General features: G+C 34.8%; 1 protein-coding gene and 1 non-coding gene across 3 annotated transcripts; both read right to left on the bottom strand.

Annotated features, from left to right (window-relative positions):
* Nucleotides 1-2,362: 2,362 nt before the first annotated feature.
* Nucleotides 2,363-2,436, bottom strand: Trnat-agu (transfer RNA threonine (anticodon AGU)). Its single transcript has one exon. It is a non-coding gene; the product is annotated as a tRNA-Thr (tRNA).
* A 6,443-nt stretch (nucleotides 2,437-8,879) lies between these two features.
* On the bottom strand, nucleotides 8,880-19,124 carry Nocte (no circadian temperature entrainment). 2 transcript variants are annotated; one of them, XM_026628996.2, is made up of 14 exons: nucleotides 18,927-19,124; nucleotides 18,278-18,439; nucleotides 17,477-17,622; nucleotides 17,341-17,401; nucleotides 16,587-16,761; nucleotides 16,300-16,430; nucleotides 15,963-16,228; nucleotides 14,785-15,819; nucleotides 11,443-14,701; nucleotides 10,735-10,876; nucleotides 10,338-10,651; nucleotides 9,960-10,244; nucleotides 9,668-9,878; nucleotides 8,880-9,593 (listed from the first exon to the last, which is right to left on the bottom strand). In XM_026628996.2, exons 2-14 carry the CDS (start codon nucleotides 18,389-18,391, stop codon nucleotides 9,472-9,474), a joined length of 6,261 nt encoding a protein of 2,086 aa, XP_026484781.2. In that variant the 5' UTR covers nucleotides 18,392-18,439; nucleotides 18,927-19,124; the 3' UTR covers nucleotides 8,880-9,471. The 2 variants fall into 2 exon arrangements, with proteins under 2 accessions (XP_026484781.2, XP_064076984.1); XM_064220914.1 differs by having other exon boundaries at nucleotides 10,338-10,633.
* Nucleotides 19,125-20,012: the final 888 nt, after the last annotated feature.

Here is a 20,012-nt window from a genome sequence, read left to right as displayed (position 1 = left end):
ATGAGTAATCTTTAAGATACATTTATGCGTAATTATTAATAGTCTTGCTAGTATGATAAAGATGGTGGTAACAGAATACGATTACTCATCTTTAAATCCCACGATAATTTTAACTTCTAGTGTACAGGACCTATCTATACGGATATTTTCGTTCTGTTAAAACGTAAGTAATGTAAAACAATCAAAATTGTTGTTGGTCGTTTTTTTGTACTTATTTATAATTGAAAATAGGGATTTATTATTTAGGATATATAAGATAAAATTATTTGTACACAGTTGAAGCAATAAAGATTAAATGTATGTAACTTAATTTTACAATTAAATTTTATCTAAGTTCATTAAAATAAAACGTCACGGCATACGAGTCTTACTACGTTATTTTCTTTATTTAACCAATTTTATTTTAACAATAAAATTAGATATGTAGGTACGTATGTATGGCCTATTCCAATCGAAGAAATATTCAAAATATACAAATCTTAGATTTACATATTCCATGCAAATATGAGTGTGTCACTTTTATTTTAGTTCTTGATCAAAATAACTTAATTCATAAATTTTATAATACAACACTATAACACTTATCTGCTCATATTCACTTTTATTTTATTTTCGAAATACCATCAACAACTTCGGCATTAGTATACATACACTATTTAAGAACTCGACCAATGATATCACTTCAATTAGATAAATGGCATAATTGTATTTAGTCTTTATTCGTCTCGTAGTTGGAATAGGTTGTAGACATGTCCATAAATTTGTGATAAAAATGTGTTTGGGAATTATATATCTATAATAAAAGTTCATGCAACTTCTTATTAAACACATACCTGATTATGGTTGTACACAATAATGCATTGCAGCGACAAAATCAGAAATTATGCAAAGTGATAGCGACTAGTTAATGTACAGTTTATTAAATTAATTCAAGCAAAGTTATCGATTTATATCAACCATTTGCAATATGAGAATTAATAACTATCCATGCATATTATTAATAATGATTAACTAAGGAAGGGACACTTATCATAGTAAAATTTTAATTAGGGATTGCATATCGCATTATAATTTACCTTAATCGTGGTCTTTAATATACATCAGGCAGAAGCATATCTACAAATATTACGCTTATTAACTGAGACGATCTACTTTGTAATTTTTCACTTAATAAAACAAGGACTATGAAACTGATTTTAAGTAACAGCCTTAACTTAACTCACTGCTGGGCAAAGGCAGGAGGCCTTTAAGGCGAAGGTTTCAAGGTTGTTTCTCGCTCATAGTAATGAACGTAGAGGGGTGCGGCGTCGTCGCCTTACGTTTAAACATCTTATACAGTTCTTGATTAATATATCTTTGTTTATAATACAACACAATTCCACTTAACTATTTATACCTACTTCAATTTTACTTGGAAAGTTCCGATAACAGTTTCGACGTTCAAATGACATTATTTCCCAAATCGATAAATAATTAATATCATAGATTATTGAAAATCATATCAATGATATCGCGGCATTTCGATGTCAAAATGTTGTTTATTTGGCGTTTGTCCATTTGTGGTTGGATTAGGCTTTACAGATTAAATTTTGATGATTAAACTTTTTCTCTCCGCTCAATGAATTTATATGTAAAAATAAGTACATGCAAAGGTGACGTGCTATGTGTTTTTTTTAAAAAGTATTAGCAATTTAAATTTAGAAAAATCCTTATGAATTTGAACACATTCATGTAATTTAATCACATAGTTTTTACTTCTCTTCGTTTAACATACTTATTTTTAAAACGAAAAATAAATGTGGAAGTTGATAACCGATAAAAGGACTTATTGGGGTAAACGTACGAGGATGGCGCGTCGGATGAACAAAGCGAACAGCATCCCTGTCTCACGTCTGGCTGTTGACCCAAGCTTCATTCATTTCGACGAGCACCTGTCTAAAAGCATTTAGTTTAAAACTAATTATGGTACAACTTAGTTCGATTATTTAAATTCTACCCTCTCGTATATATAGTATCTATTATAATATATAAGTGAGCAAAGTTTTAATTTAAAAAAAAAAACTACTAATATAATAACATATGTTTTACAATATGAAAATGTTTCCTATTGTCTATTTACAACTCCAATGGTGAAACCATACTTAAAATGAATAGATTATTCTCTGAATATTATCGATAGATATCGATACAATAATTGATATAAGTATGTATTGTTAGTTTTATTCTCGAATTGAATATTCTGGGAATTAAATTGACAGAATGTTTTAAAATGTCGTACATGATTGAAACTATTACAATTTAATATAAAAGAAAATTATCGCTTAAAATATTATAAAAGATAGAGAGTCATTTTTTATATTGAAGGCCCCGGCGAGATTCGAACTCACGATCTCCTGTTTACTAGACAGGCGCTTTAACCAACTAAGCCACGGCGCCGACATTGACAATTGCGAAATGTAAGTATAGTTGATACGTTACTAAAATACATGTTTCTTTAAAATGTTTATAAACAATAATTTTTAATTCCAATATTTTTATTATTGGTAAGCAACTTCATAAATGTAATTGATCCCTGAATTATTGTTTTAATATCGTTTAATACTACAAAATAGTATAATACAGAATAGTCTATCGAAAAAATGGGTATTATTTTTTAAATAGAGTGATTGTTTCTTATGAATTCACTGGCTTGGAACCAACAGTTTACTGATACCATTGTAACTCAAAGTTAATTAAGGCAGTATTGGTTAATAATGAAATGAAAATGAAATATTAAAACACATACCTACATATAAGTGACTCTGCTTTATAATTAGGTAACTAAGGAATCAATAGCATATTACCAACCGAACCTGTTTATCTGTCAAGTCAAGGTTAGCCAGTAATTGTATCTTCCAGATCTATAGGCTACCGGGCAGATATTGCGACTTTGTAACCAAGTATATTCAGCGAATATTATAATGCAAGTTTGGCTTCATTGATGCTAAGTTTGAATTTACACAATACGAGTACACGCAATTATCACAATGTTCGTTTTTTGTCATCGTTATTAAGTCAAAGTTATTATATCTATGTAAGAATAAAAGGGTTTACTTGTACATTTTTTATCACGCTTCACTTAGCTTCCCTTATGTATCTAACTATCGATGTTTATAAGTAATTTAATAAGAATTCATTTAATTTTAAAACATTTGTTTACTTATGTTATTAAATAAAAAAAAAAACATATTTTGCCTATAAATAGGTATCAAATTAAATTACTAGCACTTTTAAATAATCATTTCACAAGGTTAATTTAAATTTTACGACATACATAAGACATACAAAGCTGATACATACGTAGTTTCTACCTAGAAGAACCGGCAAGAAACTCAGTAGTTAGGTAGGTACCAATTTTTTTTTCAGTAAAATAATGTATACGTAATAGTTTTTACAATTATGTTTATGTATCCCGTATATGGTCCGAGATGGCCCAGTGGTTAGAACGCGTGCATCTTAACCGATGATTTCGGGTTCAAACCCAGGCAGGCACTACTGAATTTTCATGTGCTTAATTTGTGTTTAAAATTCATATCGTGGTCGGCGATGAAGGAAAACATCGTGAGGAAATCTGCTTGTGTCTAATTTCAACAAAATTCTGCCACATGTGTATTCCGCCAACCCGCATTGGAGCAGCGTGGTGGAATATGCTCCAAACCTTCTCCTCAAAGGGAGAGGAGGCCTTTAGCCCAGCAGTCTGAAATTTACAGGCTGCTAATGCTAAAAAAAAACCCGTATATACAGCATTAACGAATATATGGAGTAGGTATAGTCTTATTTCTTTGTAAAATAGAAAAGTCTGTTTTAAATTAAGTTAAACGCATATGTAAAATGTTCTGTGAAATTTTATCATAGAATCGAATACACTTTTTATTTAGATACATAGAAATAATTGGAAATAAATAAGACTAGGATTTTCGTGAAATTTGGCGATTATTTTTATGAATTTAGTATATAATTGAATATATTTTGTCATTCAATAACTAAGTTAGCTGAAATACAGGTTTACTTATGCTAGCATTGATGTCACACAGTAATAGGAAAACATGAAACGATATGTTGTGATGGTGCGTATAACACCCCCACCCCCGTTGGCTCGTCGCCACGATTACTCAAATTGAACATGGGGACGCCGTTGAGGCGCCAAAGAACTTCCGAATTAATAAAAGCTATGAAGCTACCATGGTTAATGCTATATTAATACATGACCTGTATATATGTATAAGATTTATATTTAAATTTATGTTTATTCGTTTTTAAATTACGTTAATTTCATTAAAAAAAATACTTATTTAAAATTTATACATTTATTATCATGTCGTATTACCATTGATGATAATATTGGGTTCTGTCGAGATTATAAGAATCAGAAAGTACAACAGTAGTTATTCTCAGCATAATCATATTCATTTCTAGCATGTAGGTTAAAGTACACATTACATTTTATTTCTATGGCAAAATTTTCATTGCCTCCGGAAAATATCGTGATAACGATTCCTTAATTGAAACTCATTCGTATCTGTTTGTCGTGTAAAGCAAGGGGTTGATCTATTAAAACGTCGTCTTGCTATAATTACTATGGCCCGTAGCTTTATAGTAACCTAATAATGTTTGTTTTCATAATTTTTATCCTAGTAAATAGATAAAATGCTTTGCAATTCTCGTAATAAGGAGCTCATTTAATATCTGCTTACGTTATGAAAAGCACGCAACCGTAGTAATCTAATATTGCAAATGATCATTAAGTACATTCTATGAAACCTGTAGTTGTTGTAGTACTTGTTGCAACTACTTGTATTTCGTTGAGTTATTTTTTATAGATTATAATATTTAAAGGGAATTTATATAGCTCAATAATCATAATGCGTTTGCCTCACTAAAAATATAAAGCTAACATTAAATAATGGTGATCTAAATGTAACGAATACTACAGAATATTTAGAAATCACTAGACTCAAAACTTCACTGATATCTTCATTAGTCGTCCCTGACAGGGAGACAGCTCCACAACATACGCGGTTAGAAAATTTAGATGACGAACCGATGTCGATACTGCTCGATTGGTTATTTTAATACTGTTTTGTTTTCCGGCATTTTTCTTTAGGATAACGCTACATATATTATAACTAATTTAAAATAAAGATACAATCCGTCCGATTTATTTATAATCATAGAACTCGAATGACCATACCCACTAAGATTTGTCACGAGTGGAAGCTAGTTGCAGTAGTAGTGATTGCTGCGGTAATAAGTCCACGATATTTGATTATTTTAAACCGCTGTCAACGTTCTGGTCTGTTTATTTCATTCAATTTATGCTAACCTTCGAAGCTATTTCGTTGTTGCAATATAAAATGCCGTGATAATACTTAGCCTTCATATAATGCCAGTCTTTATCTCTGTGAAAAAAAAAACTTCATTTGGCTTCTCCACGGTCGAAGGTCGAACAAAGAAAAATTTGGAATCTATAATATTTAAATGTGTTTTATAAGAGTGTAGTTAAAGTGTGGATCTTTGAATATTTAACGTAGATATTTAATTCTGGACGGAAGATGGAGCTTCGGGCAACACTTAGTCCAGGTAGGTAAGAACTCGTCAACGCTGCTACCGCCTTGGGCTGGCTTTTACCCAACGTCGGAGAGCCAGAATCGCCATGCCGATACTCTTTATTATAAGTAGAATTTAAAAATAGAGTAACTGAGATTTTAATCATAGGGTACACATGGCAAACTCAAATAAGTCCGCCTTGTACTAATTGTAAATTATTTTATATGAACTAATATTCGTAGAAAAGAAAATGAGTGATTTAATTTAATATATATATATATATTGTTTATTAACTTAAATTGAATTGAACTGGTTAACTTTATTAAACGACGTTGTTTAACCAGTGGCCAATGACATCAGTGAATTCATCTTCCGTTTATAGTTTTATTCAATACTCTCTAGGGACTCTCCTGAAAATAACTTAACTTTGTATATTTTTTACCCGTACGAGATCGGGACGGACAACTTTATAATATAATATGTCGGATTGTCATTTAAAATCAAAATATTCTTTATAAAAGTAGGCTCATAAAATCACTTTTGAATCGTCATGTTACAGTAAAGCTACTACCGGTTCGGAAAGTCGATTCTACCGAGAAGAATTATTGGCAAGATACTCTGTAGTTACTCTTTTCCATCATTCCAATTTCAGAGTATGTAATTAAGGTACAATTAAATTAATATATATTCTGCCTAGTCAACAAAAATTAAGTACACGCTTTTTATTATGAATATAATCTTGTACTGGGCAATATGCCTTATTTATCAATGGTTTTTTGACATGAGCTTTAAATTTATTAATAGGCTAAGTTGAAGATTACCGTTGAAATCTTTTTATAGAAATGAAAACCGTGCCCCATAGGAAACTAGGTGTTATTTATATATAGTTTATCTTTCCTCCTCGTATCAATAGAATGATTGTCACCGTTTCATTCAAAAAGATTTATATTATTGTGAATATATATAACATTATTGTAAGCATATTGTGAAACAACTATAAGTATACCCACTTTATTGAAAACACCCCGAAGAGTCCCGAGCTCCAAAACTATAAATAGACCTTTATATAGATAGCACTTTTTTGTAGAATAAAAGTTAGTACGGACATTGTTAGGCGGCTTCTATATTTTATCACTGAAAGCAAAACAATCGCTACTAGATGGCGCTGCACTGCCTGGGTAATGATTAGTTGGAGTGCTCAGTTTCGTTGTTCTATGTTAAGGATGTTATACACATCCTACATTTTTAAGTCTAACAGTTTTGCCTGCATTTAAAATATATAATAGAGTAAGCGTTTCTGAATCGATACCAATGAAAAGTGCCCTCCGATCCGATCATGAAGCGAAATGAAAGACTTGAGTCACCATTTATTCAACGTTAATTTCATCAGAAGGAATTGAACCCTTCTGAATATTACATAATTCGTTAGTTTTTTTAAAGTTTGACAGTGACGGAAGTTGAAACTGATATTTTCGTGAGTGTTGTCGATAAGATTTTTGAAGCGGGCATTATTAAAAAAAAAGAAAACATTGGCGGGAAACTTAAGCTGGTACCGGGAACATTGTTATAACATTATCTTACATTATTGCTTAACCAATAAAGAATAACATTATTAATTTCAAGAGTGATACACACAACTGATATAAATGCACCGTACAAATAACTTGCAGCAATTAATTAACAAACAACTTTTTTTACATTAGCTTGTGCGATTCACGATTTTTTAAACCGATAAAATATGGGTGTTAACGTTCATCCCATGGAAATGTTTCGTTTTCAAATTGATAAAATCGATCGTACCGCACTATCCTTTTACATTTCGACTATCTGGCAACGGCGTGTATGCGTGTCGGTAATGTACACTAGTGGGTCGCACGCGAAACTTCTCGTTTATTCAACACGTTTTTACAAATTTTCAAATCTTACAGGTTTTTTTATTTAATTTAATTGTAAACTGACGATGTCTATTGGCACGATTTACATTTGTTTTTTTTTATACAGCCATAGATAGCGCCGCTCTCTACGTGGCCAGTAACTTTTTTCCGCTCTATAAAATTAATTCTTTGTTAAATCATAATCCTCTTTATTTTTCTGCACATCTGCGGCTGAAGCTCTTCAAAATGAGACTATAACCATTTTTTTGTGTGCAACTATCGTCCCATAATCACTGGGCCAAAAATCGGCTTACGCTATTAATATATAAGACTTACCACCTAGGCCACATCTATTATGTATATTAATATAACTAATATTTCTTACGAAATGTTTGAATAAAAAAGCATTATAATTAAAAAGAAATAGTTCTCATGATATTTTTTATATATTCATGAGTTTTAAAATTAAATGGATGTACTACGTGATTTGACTTTATACACATCCTTAAATGAACATCGGCCGCGAAAAAAATATATAAACAAAAAAAAATTTTTGATCGCAGCTGACAAACAATTGATTTAATAAATAATAAAATCAATAAAAAAATATTTTGAACTTAAGAAACCTTTTCCAACCAGTTACTCTTTGGTAGACGGAAATAGTAATAATAATTTTGATTACAGATTTTTCCGTTAAAGTTTTGCTGGTGAATATGGTTATTGTTTTTTGTTGGCGGTTGGAAAAATATACATATGCCATTGTTAACTTTAAATTCAATTTTGCAGGAACTTATGGCAAATAGTACTGTAGAAATAATTATTCACTTTCTTGTCGCATCAATTATTTACTATACAAATACAGTAAATATTAATAATTTATTTGACTGTAAAATTTCCCGTGTAAAATCATTAGCTTCTTTTCAAAATATTTAGGATTATTTTATTTGTATTTTAGTAGACGTAAAAGATGTTCTTTCAATGAATCGCTTTTAAAAATATAAGAGGATTATTTTAGATTTCTTAATTTGCAGCAAATACCTTAAAATTTAACTATATTTAAGATACATGACAATTTCGTGTTTAAAAAAAAGCAGATACATTTATACTATTAAAACGTATTTAAGAAGTCTTAATTAAATAAGATAAGGTTGTTATATATTTTTTCTTACGCATTTTAGAGTTAACTTCTTAACCAATCTACAACAGTTACTTTTTAAGGTAACCAAAAAGTGGTTGGACAATGTATGAAAAAGTGAAAGACAGGTAAAAAACCTCCAGTGGATTATAATTAAACTGGATTCATTGGTAATTTAACGGGATTTTTTACCACGGGCAGTAAACGGCGGTTTTGTTTAACTTTGAAAAATACAATATCCATATTAAATTCAGGTTGTTAAAAGAGAAATAAATGAGAGAACGTTTTTCGGTCATAATAATTTTATTCGCATATAATAATTGATTATGATACATGGAGCGCTAACGCGCACCCGTCAGCAGAAGCCGAGCGCCACTCGGCGATCTTCGCTCCAAATTACATTATTATTTATTTATATTGCATCGACATTCGTTATGCAAAAACCGTGGCTACATATTTACTAGTGAGATGTCTCGAGGCAGCATCGGTTAGTAAAGACGCACAGTCCCCGCAGTGCATTGGTCGTACTCAGCGAGGCCGCCGACCTTTCGCTTTTATACATATATACTTAAAATATAACAGTCAAATAGACAGCCGGATGTCAGTCCGATCAATATATTTACATACAAACAAACGAAACACCATTCGCACACCGTGGCGGCGGCGCACCGTTCTCGGGTCGGCCGAGACGGACGGCGCATCGATTCCGTACGAATCTTAAACAATATTAAAATCACTTCCATAATTTACGACTTAAAATACCGAGAACCTAAGTCAGGCGACGTCGGCGGAGGCGAACGTCTGTCGAACGTCGGCGTGCTCGAGGGCCGCGCAGGGGGCGGGGGGGAGGCGTGAGGTGCGCGACGAGGCCTTGGCTCACTCGGCTTTCACCTCGGCAGGTGGGGGCGCTTCGCCAGTGGGCGTGTTATCGCCTGCCTCCTCCACGTTCGGCGCTACCTCTCCAACTTCGGTCACTCGTTCCGGGCCATTTCCACCGTCTAGCAGATGAAGGTTGTCATTGTAAAATGTAAGAAGATAATATTACAATGCATAACAGTCGGTTCTTACTCACTGCGTTGGTGGTGATGGTAGTAGAGATTGGGACGGGGCGTATTGTGAGTGCGAGGCGCGGGCGGTGCACGATACATCGGCATGGCGGGCGCATGGGGTCGCTGGATAGGCGCCGGATAGCGTTGCCCAACCATACCACGATTCATTCCATTACCATTTCCGCCGCCTGTTACGTTACCACCCCGACCATTGTTTCCACTGCCTACTAATTGCTGTAAAAGAAATTTTCATAAATACGGGATGTCTTTATTATGTTTGCAAAAAAAAATGGTGTATATTTTTGCGTAACATACCTGATGTTGTTGATGTTGCTGGTGATGTTGATGAGGAGTGTGCGAAGGTGGTGGGTGAGCCGGATGTTGCTGATGAGGTGGTGGCGCGTGATACTTGTGCTGCGGCGGCGAGTGTGGTGGTTTTTGTGGCTTCGAGGCGCCTTTGGGCGTGGGCGAAGCAGAATCACAAAGAGGTGCGAATCCATTTGCATGTTCATGAAGTGGGCTCTTGAGCTGTTGTTGTGGTGGCGGCCGCGGTTGAGGAGGCGCATATTGCTGTTGCAGCGGTGGAGCTCGATATTGTTGCTGTGGTAGTTAGATTTTTGATATGTTAACAAATAGGTTTCTATGATTTAACGATACATTTAATATCATTATCAAACAAAAAAACATTATTACCTGCATCTGCTGGACAGCAGCTGCTGCTGCGACATGCAGCTGAGACGAGAGGAACTGTGAACTGAAAGCACTAGACTGCGCGGGCTGCGTGAATTGCAGCGGATAATTCGGTGCTGGAGCCGTAGGTGGCTGGTAGGGCGAGTAGTACGAAGATGCTGGCGGTGCAGGCCGCGGCATAAGGCCGGGTAGTGAGTATGGTGCCTCACCCACCGGGCCCGAATAACCCAAGTATTGTTGTTGGAACGTGTTCACGCCACCTACACCACCGACTCCACCAACACCGCCGCCTTTGCTGCCTGATTTAAAAATACATTCTGTCAATTAAATAATTATTTCTGTTAATTACTTTGATATTTTTATTTTTTATTAATCAACGTAATTTTAGCATTTTACGCACCAATGGCACCGATTTGTTGAGACGAGGGTTTAACAGTAGCAGACATAAGTGAATTTGAAGTACTTGAAATTAAAACAGTGCTAGGGCTGTTTCCCAGTTGCCCTGACTGTCCATAGGCTGCGCCGCCTCCAGCAGCTGCTGCCTAAAATTAAGAATAGCATCCATTATATATTGAGCAATAAAAAATAATAATGTTGTTTGTGTTTTTTGTTTTTTTGCTTCAAAGTAAAATTTAAATAGGAACACTGGAAATAATAGACGCTTGTACAATGTTACATCAGTCGGATGATAGGGACACGAATCATAGGCAGTAACTGTTACAAATACCGATTACAAAAAATCATTATTAAGATCATTCTTAAGTTACTGTTACGAACGGGGATCCTTTTGATTGGGGTTGAGGTCTCTTTAGCTGATATAACTCTTTTTAGAAAAATAAGGTAAAAAAAATAATGGAATTCTAATTTGAATTACGCAATAATTTATGTCTAATGCAATGAAGATATTTCACATACAATACACCCACAACATCTCGTCACAGTTACAAGTATTTTAAAACGTTTTTTTTGGACTACTAGCTATTTTCTGTTTCCCATCACTAGCCCATCTGTCAAAAAGATGAAGCTAACTTGTACAGGGTATATTGCCCTGGTAATTACTTTCAATAAATCAATAAATATAAATCCTGTAATAGAATAGAAAACTCACCATGCGGTATTGACTTGGGAGACTCTGGAACATATCTGGAGGTTGGTAATTATATGGTGTAGCTGAGCCAGCACCATACGGAGTTCCAGGAAATCCACCAAATTGACCGCGAGTCTGATCCAAGAAGGCACCATACAAGCCCCCTTGTTGTTGTAGTTGTTGTGACGATCCCAATATTTGTTGAGATGAATTATATAAAACAGCTGGAGGTGAAGGAACTGAAAGGCCGCCATAACCTCCTTGATAGCTAACATGATTGTAATGCTGAGGTGGAGGTGATTGTAGTTGCTGGGTGGGCTTTACTTTACATACATTAGGAGGAGCACCAGTTTCAGTATTACTTTCTTCAAAAACAGGAAATTGTAGCTCCTCAGTACCTTCTGCCACTGCAGGCATTTCCCAAACTTTTTTAACACTAGCAATCTTTAAATTGAGATCTGCTGCTAGTGGTGAAATAGTATTTGAAGTACTCATGTGCACCCCTCGCGGTAATCCAAGAGTCTTTGCCGCCTTATCTTCTGTTAGCTGACCAAGATCTGAATCAAAAGCAAAATCAAGTTTCATATCTGACGAATCTTCTGTCTTTTGAGATGTATCAAAAGACATCTGTAATCCCAATGAACCTTCTGCCTCCGATACCGGTCGTCCAGATTCCGCCATAAGCTCTTGAATGGATCTCGTTCGTGATCTAACGTCTCCATTAAAGGGTAAAGGTCTCGGTTCAATTTCTGTCTGAGCTTCTTCCCCTTGGGGTTTAGCAGTGGCTGCACTAGGTTGATATTTTTGTTTCAAGGCTTCTGCTGGAGGAGCAGTCTTATAATTAGTATTCTCAAATATAATGGTTTCTACAGGAGGTGTACTTCCATCAAGAACACCTGTTTTATCAGAAACAGCGCATGGTGCCGCAGGAGTCTTATTATTATCCATTGCGACATCGCCTGGTGTACTTCGCTGACTCGATTGGCACGATTTAGTATCTACGATTTCTGGAGGTTCTTCAACATTACCGCGTAAAGTTTGTGAAATTGGTTTATCCCATGCATTAACTGGTGGAGGTGGAGGAGCGGCGCCGGTGTCTGGACCGAAGGTCGAAAGGCCCATTTGTTGTTTTTGTCTTTGTTTAACAAATCGCGGAGCTAAGTTAGCTTGGCGAGGTCGATCGTATTGTGTACTTGATTTGGCAGTTACTGGAGCTGATCCTCGTGAGTTTGATTTATCATTGGAATTTCTTGAAGTGGAACCATTCCGACCACCACCCTGATTAGAACGAGATCTGGGTTGTTTTTCATCTTTTCCATTAGAACTTCTCGATTCCTTAGAATTTTTTTTATTACGGACTTCTTGGAAACCATCATCAACGGTTTCATTAGCAGTTGATATCTTAAGATCACTAATAGCCTCTATTATTTCAGTATTCTTATTCTCTCCTTCCTTTTTAGCTGCCTGTTGGCCACGGCTATTGTTTTGACGATTGATGGAGTTTTGGTTACGATTACCTATTTGCCCCTTTTGTGATTGAGCAGATTGTCTTCCTCCATTAGGACGACGATGCATACCAGTACCACCGCTTTCGGAATGTTCTGACGTAGTTTCCCAGTTTTCGTCCTCGCCACTCATTGGCCCTCCCATACCTTTTGAACGACGATCACGTGCCTTAGCAACAGATGAACTAGTACGGCTTTTGGGATTAGTCTTTTCTTTATCATCAAGCAGAGTCTCTTTCACATCCTCATTATCCTTTACGGCCCTATTAGCTTGGCTAAATGGACTCTTTGTATTAGGTGGTCCATAGCCAGTTACACGTTTAGCAGGTGCTGGTGGCCTATTGGTACCTTGAAAACCACCTCTACCTCGACGAGAAGGCTGTCCACGCGGTGCAAATGGTTCTCTATTTTCTAACCCATCAGTTATTTGTGGACCTTGCTCATGGGGTACGTGATTAGTGTCATCTGGTCTTTCTTGTTTCTTAGGACCACGTGGACTACGCGGAGCTCTTCTTCGTTCTTTACGTTCTACATTATTACCGTCTGTCGAACCGTCAGATTCACTCGCTCTGTTATTGGAACGAGAACTTCGATGTGAACGTCGTCCTCGAGATTCTCTTGATCCCCAACCCCTATTATAAACATTATAACCACTACTACCAAATCCTCTGCCTTTCTTTTCAGACCCAGACCCACTAGATTTTCTTTCGACGGGCTCCTTTAACGGTATTTTATTCAAAAGTTCATTGTTATATTTCTCATTCTTTTTATCCTCTAATTGACGCTTTTGACAATCTTGAATATTTTCGTTAGAATGTGAATCCACTAATTTATTTCCGATTATACCAGATGGATCAGTACTAGATTTCGAAGCTATGGATTCCGTCTCCGAAACATCTTTTTCCGATTTTTGACCAGGAATTGAAGATTTAACAACACTAGTTAGAGATAATTGCTCCGGTAAAGATTGTTTTGGTATGCTACTAGAGATATTTTCACCTGAATTATTTGGTTTGGAAGGAGATTGGTTTGAAGTACACTTAGAAATAGTATGAGAATCAGTAAATATAGAGGATTGAGATTGATTACTTGAAGAAATGGGAATTGCAGTTTGAATATTTATTTGTGTATTTACAGTGTGAGTTTGAGTTTGTTGGATTTGAGGAGATAGAACTTGAGTGCTTGACATGTGACTATTATAACTGATAGTCTGATTTTGAGTGGTGAGATTTGAGTGCATAAAACTATTGGAATTATTTATGTTTTGTTGAGGTGTTATCATTACATCCATAGCTTCAGTACTTGTAGGTTCAATTTTGTTGTGCAATGTTACATCTTTTTCCAATGGTTTTGCAACAATTGAGTTATTTTGTTCTTCTTGTGCAACATCAGCCCATGATGCTTTGCTGAAGTCTTTTTCGAATGTTTCACATTGTGGTGAATTTGATGATGGTGTAGCTCGTCTCTCAGGAACTGGTTGCACTGTTGAGTCTACTGAAGCAAATGGTTCTGCTAATCCAATGCTTTTTCTTTCAAAGACTTCTGTTAGTTTATCAGCAGCAGTTCTACTGCTTTGTTCAATAGTTGCATCTATAGATTTTCTGTCAGAATCATTTCTTCTGTCTTTATAATCATTAAAATCTTTGTAAGAATCTTTTGAATTAGACCTATCTAATTCACGGCCAGATCTATCATAGTCTTGCATTTCCGACCTCCACTGAGGGCCTGGCCCATCCTTATCTCTTCTTATTTCGTCTTCACGATCAGAGTAATCTCTGAAAAAAAAAAAAAAAAATGGGCATTATTACAATCAGCATTTATCAAAAGTAACAAATAATAATTGTAACTTAAATCGTACCTAGAATACGAACGACGGCCATTGTGCGATGTGTGTCTAGGAGCATTATATGGTGGTGGTTCTTGACGTCTCTGTGCTGGTTTTCCTGTAAATGACCAAGCTTTGTGTTGGTCCTCCTCCTTATGCTGTCTGCTTTGTTGCTGTCTTAAAAAGCGCGGAGGCATATTTGCCTGAAAAGTTTTAGAAAAAGGCGCATTTGTTTGATCGCGGTCACGTTCGCGCTCGCGATCACGTTCACGCTCACGATCGCGATCACGTTCACGCTCGCGATCGCGATCACGATCACGCTCACGCTCACGATCTCGTGTATATTCTCTATCTCTGTCTCTAAAGTCGCGGTCCCGATCAACACGATCCCTGTCACTACGTTCTCTTTCTCTATCATATCTATCACGGTCCATGCGATCTCTATTATCATTACGATCGCGGTTGTCGTTACGATCACGATCTCGTAAATCTCTTTCTTTATCACCATCTGGACGATCCCTGTTTTCTAATCTCGCTCTATCCTTATTATCAACTAGCCTGTCTCTTTCACGATCACGATCCCTTTCCCGATCAAACCGATCACGATTATCAACCCGATCTCGGTCTCTGTCTAATCGATCTTTGTCTCTGCAGTCGCGTTCACGTAAATCATTACGATCTTTATCTTTATTATCTGATCGATCTTTTTCTCTGTTATCAGCTCTATCCTTCTCTCTGACCTCTAAGTCTTTATCTCTAATGTCATTGCGATCTCGATCGCCTCTGTCTCCTTTGTCACGTATATCCTTCGATGGTTGTTGAGTCGCTTGTGGGTCGCGCATTTGTCGTCGCTGTTCTTCTTCCTTACGTTGGCGTGCACGAGCTACTGCTTGAGCAACTTCATTACTCTGTTTTTGCCTTCGCTCCGCCCATAATTGGTCTTCATCGCCGGGATCCTGTATTTTGTTATCCATGCAATCATGGTCAATACTGGTTCGGTTATTAGTTTTGGTGTTGACTTTTGTGGCTGGAGTTGATGACTCACCATCAGAGAAATCCAGTTTTTGACTAAAAACAAAATTAAATTGTTTGTTTATGAATTACTCAGTCTTTATTTTTTTCAACAGATGATAAAATGAATTAAACTACATTAAAAAAATCTCCCAAAACAGTTGAAGAATTGGATGTTGCTGCAACAAAATTGTACTTACTCATAATCTATATCATCATGTTGTGCCCATCCTGCATCACGAGAGATATCGTCAAGCGAAGATATTTGTTCCTCACGTAGAATTGGGCGAGCTGTTAGAACCTCAACAGCTCGGGGTGTAGCAGGCGGTCGCGGCGCTTGTCTAGAGCTTGCCATGTTACTATTATTAGAGTTGCTGTTCCCGCCGCCGCTACTATTGTTTCTATTATCACGTAGTGAGCTTAATGTTCCCAAGCCTATTCCAGTGCCACTGCTACCTTTCATCAGCTGTGTAAAAAAATTGATTGTTAGGGAAAACTTTAAGTCTTCTAAGTACATTTAAACAAATAAAAACGCACGAAAGATGGTAGAATGGCACGGTAAGCGGGTGTTTGCTGTGTAGCAGGCGCGGAGGCGGGCGCGGCGCCGGGTGACGATGTAGTTTCTTGCCGCACGCCGGCCGTGCCACCGCACGTCCAACTGCCTTCCGCTAAACATTTGGGTTTTTTGAATATTAGAAATAATTGATTAGAAACAATTAATGTTTTAAAAGTAATTTAATAAAATAAAGATATATTAATACATAAGTTTGTCTTTCTTATGTAACTATTTTAAGAAAAATAGATTAATTTATATTTATACTCACTTTGTGGTCTGAGTTGTGGCTGAAGTACAGAATGATCTGAAGAACGGTGTGAGGGTTGAGCGGCAGCCTCTAACGAGGGAAACTCTGTGCGAAAGTGTGGTGATGAGGGTGGCGGGAGAGGTACCCATCCCCCAGATGCTGTTCCCGCAACAACACCGCTGCTCGAGGATGTAGTCTAAAAGTTATAAGCATTGATTATTAGCAACAATAGAAAATATTTAAAACTTTGTAAAGACAGATACCTATGTTTTAATCTGTCTTTATATAGGAATTCTAATAATAATTAATATTAATAATATAATTGTGTATTTAATTTATAATAGGTTAAAAAAAAATACATATAAATAAACCATAAATATATAAAATATATAATAACCAACAGAAATAATAAACAGTATTATGGAGAAACAAATATGCTACTATACATCCAATATATACAAGAACTTATCATAAGCTGATTTCAACCCGGAGTATACACAACTGAATTCATGTGCTTAAATATATTTATAATTAATCTTGCACTCAATGGTGAAAAAAACATTATGAGGAAACCTTTGTGTGGTGGACGAGAATCTGTCACATGTATCCACTAACCCTCATTATAGGAAGCTTTAAACCTTCTCTTCAAAAGGGAGACGAGGTCTTTGCCGAGCAGTGGGTCATTAATGGGTTATTTTTATTTTATTTAAGATTTAAAAAAAATAATTAACCCTAAAGTCACATAGTTCTTATTGTTATATAAAATAAATCTTACTATTGTCTGAGAGGTGCATGATGCTTGAGTAGTTACTGTTGCAGTTATTGTAGATACAGAACTGAAAATGAAATTTGTTACATAAGTACCCCAGTTAAGTAAAAACAACACCAGCAGATATTACATAAAACCTCACTTTGCGTTAGGATCTTGACCCGTTTCTGTTTTCAAAGAAGGAAGATTGGCTGGTGGGCGCCTTGCTGAAGGAACTTTTCCAAGACTTTGCATTCCATGTTTACGGCTAAGTTGAGATTTTACTGAGGACGGTTCTGAATTTTCGTTCTAAAAACAAAATTATATTATAATATATCACCCTTAAGTAAGACTTCACTTTAATATCAATGAAGATAGAAAAAATATACTTAGTTATTGTATTGCATAAGTAATATAACAAAGAAACTTACAGTAATTTACTTTATAAAAGTTATACAGTCAAGACAATTACTATTAAATTTATAGTTAAAATAGTACATTATAGAGAAAAACTTATTATAAATTATCTAGAATGTGTAGTCTAAACAAGGTTATTTATCAGTTCATTGACCTCACATTCAGCAAACAATGAATTATCATTTTTCTGTACAAATATAAATAAAACTAAATGTATTTGGAAAAAAATATAAATTAATAACATTATCATATTTTATAATATAATATTTTTATAATATTTACCAGAAGCTAATAAAATGTACATGTTATCATAAATGTTGGTGTCAATAAATATGGCAATTTTTATCATTAATTAATTATTACATATATTTTAAATCATGAAAATTACTTGCCAATGCTATAAGTTAATCAAGGGTATAAAACATTACAATTAAAAGTGAATAGAACATGATAATATCATTGTTTAGTTTTGTTTATATTGTAAAGAAAAATATTTAATATAGAATAATATCAACTGTACTTTATAAAATTGAACAGCGAAGCATACCCTGTTGGCGCAGTATAAACTATTGATGTCCAATTTCTGATATTTTTGCTTGCCGGACGTCGGCTTGCTCTGCGCCGTAGTGCCTCCGCCGCCCGGCGTCGAGAGTGCAGACATGCTGCGATGTACACACCATCAGGAGTTCACCCTCGCACCGACCACCAACTGCAACCAGTAGTCGACACGATACTCACTTATTCAAGCGTAAAGAATCTCACAAATCTACACTAGTTATCACAATGATTCGTCCTTCAAAACTAATATCTTTGTTTAATATTTCGACAATTTGTATTGTTTTAATACTTCACTACACTGTTATAACGTTAACAATGAGTATATAGTTATATAGAACACTGAAAATTGCACCCAACAATATAACAGAGCACTTTCACAGCACTGATGGTGGAACAAATTCGAGCCCTGCCCTCCGAAGTATATTGACGTGTTACATCCGTAGGCAGAACACAGACGCTGGATCGATGTCACTTAATTTACTTTTATAAATTATTGCACTTTCATAACTGTTAACCCTTCACAAGAAGTAGCTATTTACTCGATAATAACGGTACTACAAAATACAAGCTAAAGAACGGTAAATAACAAAGTAAATTCAATAGCTTTGAGAAATAACTAATCAAAAATACACTAGTACCTTGGTCCGTTACACCTGATTATATTTTAATAAAATTATCTAAGCTCAATCGTTAATTTACAAAAGAAGATTACTTTAGATTTTCTCTATAATCTACACTACCAAAACTTATATCACTTTATTTTAAGATGGCGTCTCCAAAAGACGATCTCCTATAAAATCAATAGCGTGACGTCACAAAGACGCGACACAACGCACTCTGCAGGAAAACATTGGAAAATAAATTTCGATGCGTTCAAATATAATTTTAAGCTGGAAATATTCATATTTTATTAAAATATTCATATTTTATTACATTTATTAGAATTGATCTTTTATAATACGACATAACATAAAACCATTGAAGTCGTAACATAAATATATTGTAATTACGGAATATTGTAAATAACGTAAAAGCTTTATTGTTTAATTGATTTTATATAATTTTTAAATCAAAATATATATATATATATATAACGTTAGAAACATAAATAAATAAATGTTGAATACTTTTACTACTAAAAATTATAGCTTAATTTTTCAATAGTATTTTAATGGCTTAATATTTTAGTCAGCATTTGTTTTGTAAATGATAAGTGAATAATTAATTACAAATTAAGAAATTATTTGTAAGACCAAATTTAAGCGTAGGTTTATTACTTAGGCTAATTTGCTGTATGAAATTTAGAACTTGTAACTAACTGTCTTAAATTTTGTAATAAAAACGACTGATTTGTACAATTATTTTCTTACATTTCTTATTATTTCTACATACTGATTATTTACAATAATGAAAGTTACTCGAAGGTAAGGTAACTATTTGTAACTGTCCTTGCAAAGAGTAAATAGCCACTAAGGTTTTATCTTTTTAATCTAATGGCTGAAATAAAACAAAATAGATGGAGAATTTGTTGCTTTGCGTCTATAAAAAAAAACTTTAATCGACATACCTATTTATAATATTTATGCATTGATTATACTACCAAAAAATGTTCAATTTATGTGAAAAATAATTTTGGCCTCCAATCTTTTGTTGCCCCAGAGCCTTCAGCCTTCTGAATCCGGCTCTGTAAATTAACTATTATACCTTTATATAGTTAATTATTC

This window comes from Vanessa tameamea, chromosome 5 (assembly GCF_037043105.1).
Source record: "Vanessa tameamea isolate UH-Manoa-2023 chromosome 5, ilVanTame1 primary haplotype, whole genome shotgun sequence".
NCBI lineage: Eukaryota > Metazoa > Arthropoda > Insecta > Lepidoptera > Nymphalidae > Vanessa > Vanessa tameamea.
The sequence above is the reverse complement of the archived record's forward strand: the minus strand, read 5'-3'. Positions and strand labels throughout refer to the sequence as shown.